The sequence below is a fragment of the Panthera leo genome, chromosome A3, assembly GCF_018350215.1.
Source record: "Panthera leo isolate Ple1 chromosome A3, P.leo_Ple1_pat1.1, whole genome shotgun sequence".
Taxonomy (NCBI): domain Eukaryota; kingdom Metazoa; phylum Chordata; class Mammalia; order Carnivora; family Felidae; genus Panthera; species Panthera leo.
This window is the reverse complement of record NC_056681.1, coordinates 26,260,530-26,274,018: the sequence shown is the minus strand read 5'-3', so window position 1 is coordinate 26,274,018 and position 13,489 is coordinate 26,260,530. Positions and strand designations below refer to the sequence as shown.

Here is a 13,489-nt window from a genome sequence, read left to right as displayed (position 1 = left end):
AGAGGCCACAGGTGAGCAGCCAGGGCACCTCTCTCTCTCTCTTTCTCTCTCTCTTTCTCTCTCATGCCTCCCTGGGGAAAGGAGGTGACTGACACAGCAGACAAAGGGCAAAAAGCAGAGAGAGAACAACCTAAGGGCCAAGGTCTACAGCTCATGCACACCCCCTCCTTCACCCCTGCCCTTGGGGAAAGTTCTGTGAAGCATGAGCTTCCTGAGTTTCACTGAAGACCTGGCAGGGCTGTCTGCCCAGCAGATCCCTAACTAAGAACACATTCTTTCCACCCCCACACTCCTCAGCCTGGACTGCAAGGACCAGATAACCACGTACGGTCCCCTTCGATTCCCAGTGTGTTTACACCTGCTGTGGTCCCCACATCCTAGAAAGGACCAACTGCACCCAGACAGGTTGGGACACTTCCAGGCGGGACGAAGAGAGGAGAGACATGTGCCTTACCTGTTCCTGGGAGTTCATCACTCGCAACTTCATCTGCTTCAGGTACGTGGAGGTAAGGGGCATGTTGTAATCGATAATCCCGGAGACCAGAGGAGAAGGAGGTTCGTTTTCTGGCAGGAAGAACAAAAGGAAGCCACTTTCAGTCTGGGCCAGGGGCCCCCTGGCAGGCACCACACCCTGTCACCCACACAGAGCCTAAGGAGGAGGAAGGAACATGCCAGAGCTCACAAGCTGGCGGCTCACCTACCACATCTGGCCTGTGGACGCAGACTGTGAGGCCCTGAAAATATTGTTCAGTTAGGTGCCGGTGTTTAGCAAGTGTTCACATGCTAAAAATCGGGACTATCTGGCTTCCTTGGAAGCTGCAAGGTCTGGTCACACAGGGCCCATGCTCCCACCTGGCCACCTACCAGGGCAGCCTTGCAGCAGCCACTTTAGCCAGCGTGTGAACTCTCCATTTTGCCACAGTCCCTACCGGTTCCTATGCGCATTTTCACCACTTGATTATGACACTTGCCGGGCCCTCAAAGGCATTTTCGTTTCCAGCTCTGGTCTAAGCCAGCTTCCTGGTGCACACCTGCCACCACCACCTGACCCCATCTCCCACCCCGACAGCGTCCCCCAAAAGCACTGTCAGGTACCATATGGCTCACAGGTCTGGGCAGGCCTCCACTACCCCCTCCCAAATTCTGGTTCCTCCTTAATCACACGGAGAGGAGCTCTGTTCCCCCCATTTATTGCTTTCTTGTCCTGAAGATCAAAGTCACGCATGTTCTTTTTGTAAAGCATTTGCAAAATGTGGAAAAATGTAAAGGCCAAAAAAAACCAAAAACCAAAAAACCACCCAAAACCAATAATTGCACCGAGCAGCTTGACATATGCTTCTGTTTATTTTTTCTCTGTGACTTCTCTTCTTTACGCACTTGATATTAAAATGCATACAGAAAATTATAGTTTGCTTAAAAACATTTTTTCCCACTTAACATTGTCACGGTCATTTCCCCCACCATCAAAAATCTTGTTTTGCTTTGCAAACAGTGTTTTTATGGCTGTGTACTATTTTATCATAACTTGCTCAAGTCATTGCTTATGATTGGCCATTCAGGTTGTTTCCTATTGGAGGCTATTATAAACAGTACTACAGGGAACATCTTTATTCATGAATATTGGTCTGTATTTCTAATTGTTTTCCAAAAAATGGAATTTGGGGGCCGAAGGGTAGGACTGTTCCAGAACTCTTAAAATCTCCAGCTGAGATGCCTTCTGCAGAGGCTGCTGCAGTGGACGGTGCCCAGTCACTGTGTTCTGCGTCTGAGGCCCCACCGTGGGCGTCATAAGGGACAGACTAAAATGGCACAGTAATAAGTCAAGGAAGACGGGGAGCAGGACTGAAAGGGAGCCCAGCCCGTTGCCCCTTTTCCCATTCCAGCTTTCTCTGCAGATGCCCCCTGCTATGACCAGTCTCAAAACCCTGGAGTCACCTGCTGGGACCTTTCACACAAAGCGGGGCCTCCTTTGGTCATTTAGTCACTTGACCCAGCTTCACCCTCCGCCTGGGGCATAGTCTTGGTTACCTGTTCTCCGGCCTCCTCTTCCTGCCTCCAAGACTCCAGGCCTTTGGCCCAAAGTCCCCCCTGGTGTTCAGTTCTGTTCATGGGCTGGGATTTGAGCAGTGTGAGGAGAAGGAGGAGAAGCAGGAGCGACTTGTGGACTTGCCAAAGCTTGCTCTCCACCACTGCCACCACCACCATCGTGCCGGAGAGACGGGCTCAGGGGCAAGCGGGTGCTGGGGCCTCGGTGGAGGAATGCGGGAGCCAGGGCCCAGGCCAGGAAGGTCCCTTCGACCTTGGAGACGCTATGCTGAGTAAAAGAAGCCAGCCACACAAGGACAAATACGCTAGGATTCCACTTAGCTGGACTATCGAGAGCAGGCCCGGTCACTGAGACAGAGGGTTGAACACAGGTTATTGGAGACTGGGGGTTGAGAATGGGAGTTATTGCTTCATGGGCACGTGGTTTCTGTTTGGGGTGGTGAAAACGTTTTGGAAACACACAGTGGTGAGGGTGGCTGAGTGGTGTGAATATCATTAGTGCCACTGAATGTACACTTAAAAATTATTAAAATGACAAGTTTTATGTTATATTTTACAATAAAGAAAAAAGCCCCTGCAAACAAGGGGGTGAAGCTACCCAAAGGGGACAAGGGAGTCCCTGCCTTGACAAGGACAGAAACAGAGAACGGGGTCCACGGAGACTGGGTCTGGGGCCGACGGGTGTCATTTTGCGGTGGTATCCTTCTGGTGACGGCACAGCTTGAATATCATCAAGGTTTATAAAAATGCACAACTATGGTTTGCTTTTTAAAGCCATGTTGTCGCACTCGGGGTTTTTGTGCTCCTTGAGGAAGGTCTTTGCTCTCTGAGGAAGAAGTGAATATCACTAATAGAGTATCTCAGAAAACTGGCTTAAAATGAGCTGCACTTTCTTTCCGTAGACACTTCCTCTTGGTTCCGTGGCAGAGGGTTCTGACACCGCTGCACGTTGGCGCCTTCGCACAGACGACTGGCACGGCGAGGGGACTGAAGTCGGTTTCAGCGTCCGTTAGTCCTCTTCTTGCTGCCCCACCCTCAACCCAGACTTGACCTCTTTAAGCCCAGGAGCACATTGGGACCTCCCTCCCCCACACAGCGACGGGGTTGGAGGCCGTATGTGAGGCGGACATTTGAGCAACCACATTGAGAGGGCGTCACTCAAAAGAGCCATGGTTCCTGTTTTCTGATCCTGGGTCTCCAGACAGAGAACTCTGCCATTTCCGTTTCATTTCCTCAGAGACATGGTTGTCTGGTGAGAAGCTGCCAGACAACATGGTGCATGAGCAGGGCCATCCTCGTCCTGGAGATCACTGGTCAGAGCCGCAAGGGAAGAATTCATGGAGTGTCACGGCAGCTCTCCGTGTTTGGCCATCCGGGGAGGCCAGGCACTGTGTTTTTTTCCCTGATGGTCACCCATGTCCTGCCTAAAATACCATGGCTGCTTATGAGAAGGCACCTCTAATAAAGCCGGGTACAGCTTGGTTTAAGAAAGAAAATAGAAAACCAATGGCTAGGATGTTACTCTTGGGAGGAGGGGAAAGGGGTTTTCCTTGGCCTGTTCTGTCCCCGGCAGGTCCACAGATCAGAAACCATTTCCAGTGCCCAGAGGTGAGCCAGGAGGGCTCAAGAAGAGGAGGTAGGATGCCCCGTCTGGGGGGAACCCGGATGCCTTGAGCATGCACGCACAAATCCATCAGAGATCCAAGTGCAGTGGAATGCTCGTGCCTGCGGCTCCAGAAGTGAGAGTGCTGGCGGGGAGGCGGGACCTTGGCGGGCAGCGGGGAGGCATTCCAGGTGAGAAAACATGCCAGGGAGCTGGCTGTGGGACCGCAGTGAGGAGAAAGGCAGGCAGGGTTTCTGCCAGCCAGGAAGTTCCAGAGGTGGTAAGTGGCTCACATCAAGAGGATCAACTTGGTAGGAAAGAGGGGAGGTGCAGAAGCCAGTGGTAGCTCCGGGAACTCCGTGGAGCCACGTGCTCACAGGCCAGACGAATGCCAGGATGGGCATAAGCTAAGGTGGACGCATGAATGGGTTACAAGTGGCTTCCCTGGGCTCTGCTGAGACAGGTCAGTTCCCGCTGGGGTCAACACACAGTGGCCGTGCTCAAGCCACTTAGCGATACCGCTGGTGAGTTAGGAGATCGCTACGGTCGCAGAGCCACCATAATCCAGCAGGCTGCTGGTGAGAGGAGCAGAGGAATCACTCAAAGAAATGTCTCAACATGCTTTGCCAAGGAAAACTGACACCCGCCCAGGAGCTAGCCCTGGCTTTATGGGCCTCGAGAATAACCCGTGATGCGGAGGCTTGACCCAGGCCAAGCCAAGTGCTGGCCTCCACAGCTAGGCTCCAATGGCATGCATCAATCGAGGCAAGCTTCAGCGGAGGCAGTGGCCCTCGCTCCTCCACGTAGAGCAAACGCGGGCAATTCTCCTGAGCTTTCACCTACAGAACAGAACTCAGTCCAGAGAGGCCTGTGGCTTCAGCTGCCAGTGGCAAGAGCTCTCCCAGGCAGGGCTGGATGTTGAAGGATACGTGCGTGACGAGGGCCCAGAGGAGCCACGAGACCAGCCAGCCTGTGTGGGTGTTTGGATCTGGAAACAGAGACCCAAAGCCTGGGGCTGGCTCAAAAGGTGATGGAAAGCCTCTTTCCCCGGGGAGTGAATCAGTAGGCCAACAGGTATTCGAGGAGCACTGATGTGTGTACCTTTGGCGGGAAAGGTAGGGGGGACTCTGTAGGTACAATCCCTGTACTCGGCGGGGTGGGACTGATGCGGAGCCCATTAGAGGTCAGAGGAGGAAGAGTTCAGAGGCTCTGGAGTAGTTCAAGACAGCTTTGTGGAGGGAGGATCTGAACAATGTTCAATCACTTAGCTGACGGCTACTCAGCACCCGTTAGGAGCTCCACGAAGACCCTCCTGCTCCAGGAGGTGGGTACTAGTATTAACAGCCCATTTTACAGATGAGGCACCCTCCCCATGTCACACAGCAAATGAGTATGAGAACTGGGCCAGGCCAAGCCAGCAACCAGGCCAGCATTGGAAAGACTCTGCAGGGGCCTAGGAACGAGCTGCAATGGGGTCACGTGAAGGGAGGAAAGGAAGGAGGGATGCCGGGGGGGGGGGGGGGGGGGCACAGAGATGGGTTGGACTGAGACAGAGGAGTCTGGGCCTGGCTGTGAATGAATCACCACCTGAGTGGACAACTCTGTCTCCAAGGCAGGGACCCTTCAATAGGTAACTGGGTTGCCCACTGCTAACTCCTAGTTTGCTGCCTTGCAAATAATATTTTGCCACATCGGATCGGAGAAAACCGGAGCATGCCTCCAGAGGCCCTTTCCCCAGGAGCTAGGGCTGGTCTGAGGGCACACCCGGTTCTCACTCTGTCCCATCTCCGCCTGGACTTGCTGTGGGGTGGTGGAAAAGGAGTGTGGAGCCGGGAGGCCCTGGAATTTCCCATCCCTGGACTTCCTGATCCTCAGCTGCCTCCTTTGTTTGTGCTCCTGGCGTTGGGGGGAGGGCAGGGGACGGTCCAGGCCCCCAGGCTCTGTCGGGGACAAACTGCTGAGCAGGGGAGGCTGCTTTGCTTCCTTTCTTTCTTTTTAACGCGAGGCCAGGAAGCCAGGAGTTTTCCCAACAGCCCCTTGAGAAGTCTCCATCCTGTTCCCTGTCCCCCTCCTGCCCCACCTTCCTGGGACAGGAACCCAGGCCTGCCTCTGGGGCCTGGGGCAGGAGAGGGAGGGGGGAGGGCTGGCATGGCAGGGGCGCCTATGAAAGAGCGAGCAGTATGGCTTCATCCAGGGAGACCAGTGCTGTGGGCTCTTAGCTGGGGTAGGAGAAGGGACGCCCTGCCAGCTGGCAAGGGTGGCCCAGGCAGCTAATGCCTCTGGCCATTAAGCAGACAGGGAGCCTTTCCCACTCCAGAGCTCTTCACTGGCAGCTTCCAGAACCAAGCTCTTCCCTTTTGCTTAGCGACCAGGTTGTGGACCCAGGGTGCTCACCTAGGTAGGCTGACTGACCGGAGGTCTCCCTGCGGGGCCACCTGAACATTGGCATTCTTGTGTCTCAACACCATGGTGCACACACCTAATAGGGTGGGAGAAACGGGCTGATGTTCCCCAGGTACCTGCCACACCAGATGCCCTACAGAATAGGCTCCTTTAATTCAGCTCCATGAGGGAGGCATTACTCCCATCTTGCTGATGATAAAATAAGTTCTCCTGCCTTCTGGTAGGGCTTGGACAACTGATTTCACCATGACACTTGTCTGTGCCTCGTTTTCTTAGCGGCAAGGTGGGATGGATACCTCGTAGGATCATACAAGCTGTTAGGAGCAGGGAGGTCCCCAGCCTGCCACAGGACATACAACAGGGACCAGGCACCACACCCAGGTCTGCTGGACCCCCAGCCCAGGCTTTTCCGTGGGTCGCACCGTCTCCTGCTCCCTCAGTGTCTCCTCTTCTCCCTGCATGGGAAGCTCCTCTCCCGGGGGCAGAGAAGTGGCATTCTGCCTGAGGACCGGCAAGGATGGGTACCACGCAGCTTTACGCCTCCTGTGCTCCGTCCTGCCTGGAGCACACCCCTGGGAAGGGAGGCTCCAGCACAGAGCACACGGAGCTGGTTTATATTCTAGGCGGTTCCCTCCTGGCGTGAGTACGCGCGCGCGTTCTTTCTCTCTCTCCCTCTCTCTCTCTCTCTCTCTCTCTCTTTCTCCCCCTCTCCCTCTCCTTCTCCACCTCCCTCCCATCACTCTCCTCCCTCCTCCTCCCTGGGGGTGGGGGCCTGATGGTGGCAGCCTGGAGAAGAAACCGGCTGCCGCTGTGCTCAGCATCGCCCTCTTGGCCGCGCTGGCCATGCTGAAGCCCACAGATGAGGAGAACCGGAGCTGCAGCCTGGAGATGAGACCTTGCAGCCTTCACTGAGGAGTTGGGGGGCGGGGGGTGAGGGACGTCCTCCACACCGGCAGAGAGCAAGGGACCAGAACAGAGGGAGGCTGCAGACACCCCGGAGCGGCCCACAAATGCAGTCCCTCTTGGCCTGGCCTCTGTTCCCCTAGGCTAGTGCTTCAGTGTGACTCCGCCAGTTGCTATGGAAACAATTAGGCCAGAACAGGAGGGGACAGGCAGCCACCACCAGGGCACGTGCCCCTGGGACTCAGACCCTGACAGGGTAGGGGTGCGGCAGGGAAAGCCCTCCTGGCCTATTTGCAGGGACCAGACACTGCCCTGGCCCAAGGCTGCAGCCACTCAGCCAGGGCCAGGCCCAGTGGGGCGGGGGCCTCTGAGGCATGCGCATTACCATAATAGCTACAACCACCACGGTTCCCTCCTCTTGTGCCTCCTCTTGTGCCGGGGTACAGGGATTAACTCTCCAACCTTAGCCCCCTGACGTAGGTCCCATGATTCACTCCACTTCACAGATGAGGAAACTGAGGCTCAGAGAGACGAAGTCACTTGTTTAGGATGCATAGCTGCTGACTGGCAGAGATTCAGACCCACCCAGTGTGGTCTTGGGGGCTCTGCTCTTAAACCAGGAACCCAGCATTTGTGAGGCATTAACCACACTTGTTCCTGTCCCGCATACTTTAGAAGCTACCCAATGTGCCTGGTGAAGCAGCCATGGCCTAGCAACCCCATGGACAGGAAGGCTTCTGGATTTGGTGAGTCAGCAGAGATCACCAAAGTGAGAAAACCCCAGAACACTTGATACCTAGGCTCCAATTTCTTTGTTGTCATCTACTTTGCTTGAGCTTTGTTGTTGATTTTTCCTTCCCCAGAAATGGGGGGTGCCACTTGAGTACCACCCAAAGTGAACAGCCTGCCCTTCAGGCTGAGTCTGTTCCCATCCTCAGGCAAAACGCCCACTGACTTCAGCAACCTTTACAGACCTGATGCCCAGGAGCAGCCTAGAAGCCCTGATAAATCGCCCACCTGAGCACCATTTCTCAGGGCAGAGTTACAGTCACACCGGCCACATGTATCGGCCCACCTTGCTGTGCCAAAGCCACCTGCGAACAAATGGGCGCCAGGCTTGCCGGAGGCCTCTGGGCGTGCTCAGGGTGAGGGGCTGAGGGGGACTGAAATGGGGGTCCTTGCTGCATCTCAGGGGGCAGGGCAGAGCTGGAGAGCATGGACACTGGCCCAAGGAACCAACTTTGCCTGGTCACAAGTGCTCTGGGCATTTACATTCGAGGTAATTCCCACAGATTTCCTGGATGTTCACAGCGAGGGAATAAACACTGAGGGAGGACCGACTACTGGTAGGTGTGGGGCTACAGGGTACAGAGGTACCCGTGGTGAGGGGGGTGCTCCTGTCTTCAGAGAGCTCGCAGTCATGATGGTGAGACCAGACCCGTGAGGACACTGCCCAGAGTGAGGCTTGGGTGGCAAGTATTAAGGTGCTCAGGGACTAGGGCGAGGTGATCATTGCCACCAGGAACCTCAGTGGGAGAAGAGGGTCTTAAAAGGAGGTAGGAATATACCATTGGTTTTTTAAATAAAACCTGACATTTTTTTTAAGCTGAAAAAAAACCCCCAAAAAACCCCCAACCAAACCAACAGCGAAGTTCTCTAGGCATGGACCCACACTGGCCTCTGGGAATTGAGACAACTGCTGGCCATGCACTTTTCTGTCTGTGCCAGCAAAGGGCAGGCCCTGCTGGTGGGAGGGCCTTTCCCTGCACAACCTCCCCCAAGGCACCAGCATGCCTGCCTTCTCCCCTACCTTTGGGCTCCAGGCCATTGGAATTAAAGTGCATCCTCTTCTGACACTCTGTGCAGCTCATCAGGAATCGAGTCACGGCTTCTCGCGGAAGGAAGGCATAGGTCTCTGCAATCTGGGGGAGAGAGGAGGTTTGCTCATCATATGGACCCAGGGGGAGGTCACTTGATCACCAGGTCACCGAGGTCAGTGCTCAGGTGGCAGGTGGTTGGCCCTTGCCAGGAAGGGAAGGGATTCGAGGAGCAGGTGGCAGGTGCCCTCAATTCTTAGCCATGGAAATGAGTGAGGACTCTTACGGAAAACCATTTGTTCTAAAATTTTGAATAAAGGAGCTTAAAAACTGAGAAAGCAAAACACGTAAACATTATCTAACCTATGTTTTAATAAGTAATACTCCTCTCAGAGCATTTTATTGTTGCTACTGAAAAATTAGCTTATAAGCATTGCTCTAGGGGAGGAGGAAAAATTTCCGTTCTTAGAGATGGGTAAACGGAGACCCACTTACAAAGCTACTGGCTCCGGGCCTATGAACAGAGCCCAAGGTTCTATAAGCTCTTCCTGCAATAACTCACAGATCAAGAACATTTTTAGAGAGAGCTGTGAAAGTCTGATGCCAAGGGATCAGGTTTTTCAGACTGGGCTGCCAATGACCCCTATGTTCCAGGTGAGGTCACAAGGCCCAGAGAGGTAAACCGACTTGCCCAAGGTCACACAGCTCTTTAGAGGCAGTGCTGGACCAAAAGCCTGTCCTCCATAGTTGCCTCCAGAGGGCCTCCCCTAGCCAGGGAGGAGAAAGCAGGTGTGGGAAGGAAGTTGGAATAGATGGGAGGGAATACAAGAAACAGGCTGGGCAGGGGAGTGGAGAAGTGGGTGCAGTCCCAGAAGCCCAGGCCATCTCCTCTCGCTCTGGGTTTTGGGAAATGGACTGGCCCTGGTTTGGCCGCCTCTTAGGCCCAGGTTCCCTTGGCTGAGGCCGGTAGCTGGCCAGCCGCTGGTGTTCGCACGTTTCCCAGAGCCGGAGCCCTTCCGCTCCTCTCCACTAAGGGGCAGCATCACCCCAGCATTCCTCCCTCCTCGCCGCAGCCCAGCGGGGAAAGTTGGCGGAGGGCTCTGGTCAGCCCTCAGGGGGTGGGGACTGCTCTCCAGGACCGCACCAGGTCTGCTGCTTGGAGGTGCACGAGCACCCTGTCCCATCTCTGTGGCGATCAGGAGGCGGAGTAGGGTAGGGCAGAGCGGATGGGGCTGGGGGGGGGGGCAGGGTCCCAGCACGGGGGCCAGGCCGTGCCCCCTGCTCAGCTGGCCTGTGGACCTCGGGGGCTACTCCTGCTCGGTGGCCGGCTGCAAACGCAGAGTTAATTTTGGTGACACAATTGTTATTTCTCAGCTGATTTGATGCTCTGCAGAGCAGGCAGTCTCCTTGATGAGTTATCTCCCTTCCAAATTCCCTGTCTGATTGCCTTCCTCTGGAGGTCAGGGACAAGGGCAAACCTCAGCTCTCTGATTGGAGCCAGTGGATGGGAGGGCACGCAGCCCATCCTCCTCCGGTCTCAGGGCTGCAGGATGGGGGCCTTCCTGCCACACACGTGGACATCTTCATTCTCAGCCCCACCTGCCTGGAAGTCTTATGGGTGGCGGGTGGTGTGCACCTCTCAGGCCTTCATGGTTGGGAGGGGTGGGCCCCACTGAAGGGCTGCCGGCTGCAGGAGTAAACGGGCAAGAGGGAAGGGCACCTGCTGGACAAAGAGGGGGGTGTGGCTGAGTCGGGCAAACAGGTGACCTCCGAGGTGCCGCAACAGAAGGGGTGATATCCCAGGTCAGACCTAGGAGAGGTGAGCTGAGGGCTTGGGGGAGGAGGGTCATAGTCTGCTGAGAAAGGAGGAAAGTTCCAGAGGGACAGCACGATTCACTATACAGAGCTCACCCGCCGCTGGGCAGAGAAATCATTTTCCCAGCGCTCAAGGAGAGCCCTCCTGGCCTGGCTGCACCTGACCCACCGAGGGCTCAGGGATAGTTCCCAAGGAGGGCCCAGCCCAGGGGCCAGGATGGTAGCCGCAGCTCCCTTGGCCTCGGCAGGGACCCCAGCCGTACGCAAAGCTGGCCAGGGGGCACGGGGCGCACACCTTCTGGACCTGGGTCCCACATGGGGGTGGCTGGGGTGAACCCAAGAAGTATAGGTGAGGAGTCCTTGGAGCCATCTGAGGGCCAGGAGGGAGCCCTGCTCTGGGTGGCTGGAATGTCTGCAGCCTCACTAAGTGCTCCATGGGGAGTCAGTGAGGTGCAGCGTCTAGCCCAGCTCCACGCTGCTGTAGGGGCTGGCATGGAGGAGGGGGCAATGTGTGGCCTTCGGCCTCCTCCGGGCATCTTTTGGTTCACTCTCCTGGCTTGTCCACGTGAGAAATGGGACATCCATTTCTGTTCTACAGCATGGATGCCCAAGGCCACAGGACTCGGGATGAGCCGAAGAGAGGAAGACAATCCTAGCTCATGCTCTAGTCAATAGGGTGGTGGTTTTCAGATAGTTTTAGAGCTCCGGACACAGTTCTGGAAGTAGTCTCTTATGCTGAAGGCCAACGTGTGAAACAGATAGAGATGGAGCTGCTGTGTTTAAGGAGGGGAGCCCAGGACCACTGTCCCCACCCAGCTTCCCTCGGCTGCCTGCTGCTGCCTTGCTTTCAGGGCTTCCTGCCTGGACACTGAGACCCGTAAGTGCATTTGCCTTTTACGTTTTCCCTCATGGTAAAAAGGAGATTTCACTGGCAGGGAGAGCAGAAGCTATTTGCAGAGTCGTTGACTTGTAAGGCCCCATTTCGCTCCCCAGCTCAGGGGCCGACAAGGACAGATGAGGCCAACTGGGGGGATTTGCACCACTTTACAAGATCGTGCCACTGCCCTGCGGTGGATTAGCACGCGGTGGGCCTGGAGCAGCTGCTGACCACATCTGGCCCCACCTCCAGAGTGGTCAGGGCAGCCAGATCCGGACTCCGTAGCTTGATCTAGCTTACCAGCACCCTGGGAGAGAGGAAGGAAGCAAAGAGTTTGCTCCAACCCAGATGGGTGCGGACACCAGAAAAGCCCCCTTGAAAGAGGCCCAGTCCTCTATGTGGGCTCAGAGAACTCTGTAGCACCACTTGGAACCCTCCCCAGACCCTGGCATAGGCAAGTCCCCCTGCGAAGCCTCTGGATCCTCTGGTCACACTGCATCAGAGGCAGCATAAGGCAGGAGCTTCTCTTCCAAAATGGGAATCCCCTGCATTATCCATTTAAATGGCCATCTATCCCTGGCTCATATACCTTCAGTTTCAGAAAGCTCATTACCTGCCCTCTCTGATCTATTGCTGGATAGTGGTAGGTGCTAGAAGCTTCTTTTTCCTACAGAATAATGTGCCTCCTTCAATACCCTTGAACAAGTCTGCCCATCTCCCTTCCAGCCCCCTGCTTCCTGCAGGCACCCCAGGCCTATAAGAATCTGGAAGGTCTCCGGTGCCCTAGAGATGGCAAGTAAGTCCCAGGATTCAGGTTTGGCAAAACACACAGAGACAGGTCCAAAAAACCCTCAGCCGGGGGCCTGATGTAAACCCCACTGTGCCAGGCTGTGCCTCTCTGCAGTCGTCAGCACAGAGTTTCCTTGGGGGCTCTTTCCCTGGCATGGATGGGACTGAAGAGCTACGCTTGGGTTGAGGAAAATGGGAGCAGATGAAAAGCAGGGGGACAAAAGCATCCAGGCACCACCCCCACCCCCCAAAAAGGAAAGGGTGGCAAGAGAAGGGTGACAGATGGGGAAGAGGAGGGGGAAGGGAGAGGAGGCACACGGTGGGGAGGGAGGTGCAGCAGCCCCCTTGGCCTTCACACCCGCTGCAGGAGGGCCCTGGCCTGCTCCACTCAGCCTTGGCCCTGCTGCTGAAATTCCAGCTCTGTGCACAGCCCAGCTGGCCCACTGCCAGTCATGTGCCAGCTCCAGGCTGGGCAGCGGGAAGTGGGGCACGCGGCGGGCATATGGACGGGAAGCCAGGAAGTGCAGAGCAAAGGGCTGGACACAGGGCCCAGGGACACAGAGGCTGGCGGAACCAGCCCAGCCCAGCCCTCTCTACAGCATGGAGGCCGCAGACCCAGCCTTCGTAAATACCCAGGGAGTGCCTGTGGGTGAGGCTTGGTGCTAGACACGAAGGGGACCAGGGAAGTCACATGGTCTGGCTGGCCCAAGCCCATTTACCTTGACCACAACAAGTCTTGGGGCTTACTAGCTGCACACGGGGGGTTTGTGGAGAGGCAGGATGTGTACCGGTCAGGGCACAGGCTCTGGGTCCAGCTGCCTGCCTCCAAGCATCAGAGGGGTGACCTCAAGGCAGGTTATGTGTCCCTCTAAGCCTCATTTTCCTCATCTGTAAAATGGAGGTAACATTAACATATACATATGTCTGTGTGTGTGTGTGTGTGTGTGTATACACACATATATATACATGACCTCCATCACATATGTATGTATACATACTCTTTGTACGAGTGAAGGCTCAGAGAGCTGGTGCACAGGAAACTGCTGAGTGCAGAGCCTGGCACACGCAAACTGCCCAGCACTGACAAATTTAATGCTTAGAAAATGTGTTGGGTCTCAGTAATACCAAGGGGCCCACAAAGGCCCTGGCTTGGCTGTCCCTCCCTTCATCTATGACCCTCTGGTGGGAACACCCTCAGAACTCAGGCCGTATAGGAAAATTATAGACTTATACAGG

General features: G+C 55.6%; 1 protein-coding gene across 8 annotated transcripts in view; it reads right to left on the bottom strand.

Annotated features, from left to right (window-relative positions):
• Window positions 1-13,489, bottom strand: part of NOL4L (nucleolar protein 4 like) — a 127,455-nt gene that overhangs the window by 62,560 nt on the left and 51,406 nt on the right. For all 8 annotated transcript variants that reach the window (XR_006200492.1, XM_042931274.1, XM_042931281.1 and 5 more), the window contains 2 exons: window positions 8,766-8,877; window positions 455-564 (listed from right to left, as the gene is read on the bottom strand). Coding sequence is in view for 7 of the 8 variants with exons in the window: in XM_042931274.1 (XP_042787208.1) it covers window positions 455-564; window positions 8,766-8,877 (222 nt within the window). In the remaining variant the exon portion in view is untranslated. The remainder of the gene's footprint in view (window positions 1-454; window positions 565-8,765; window positions 8,878-13,489) is intronic.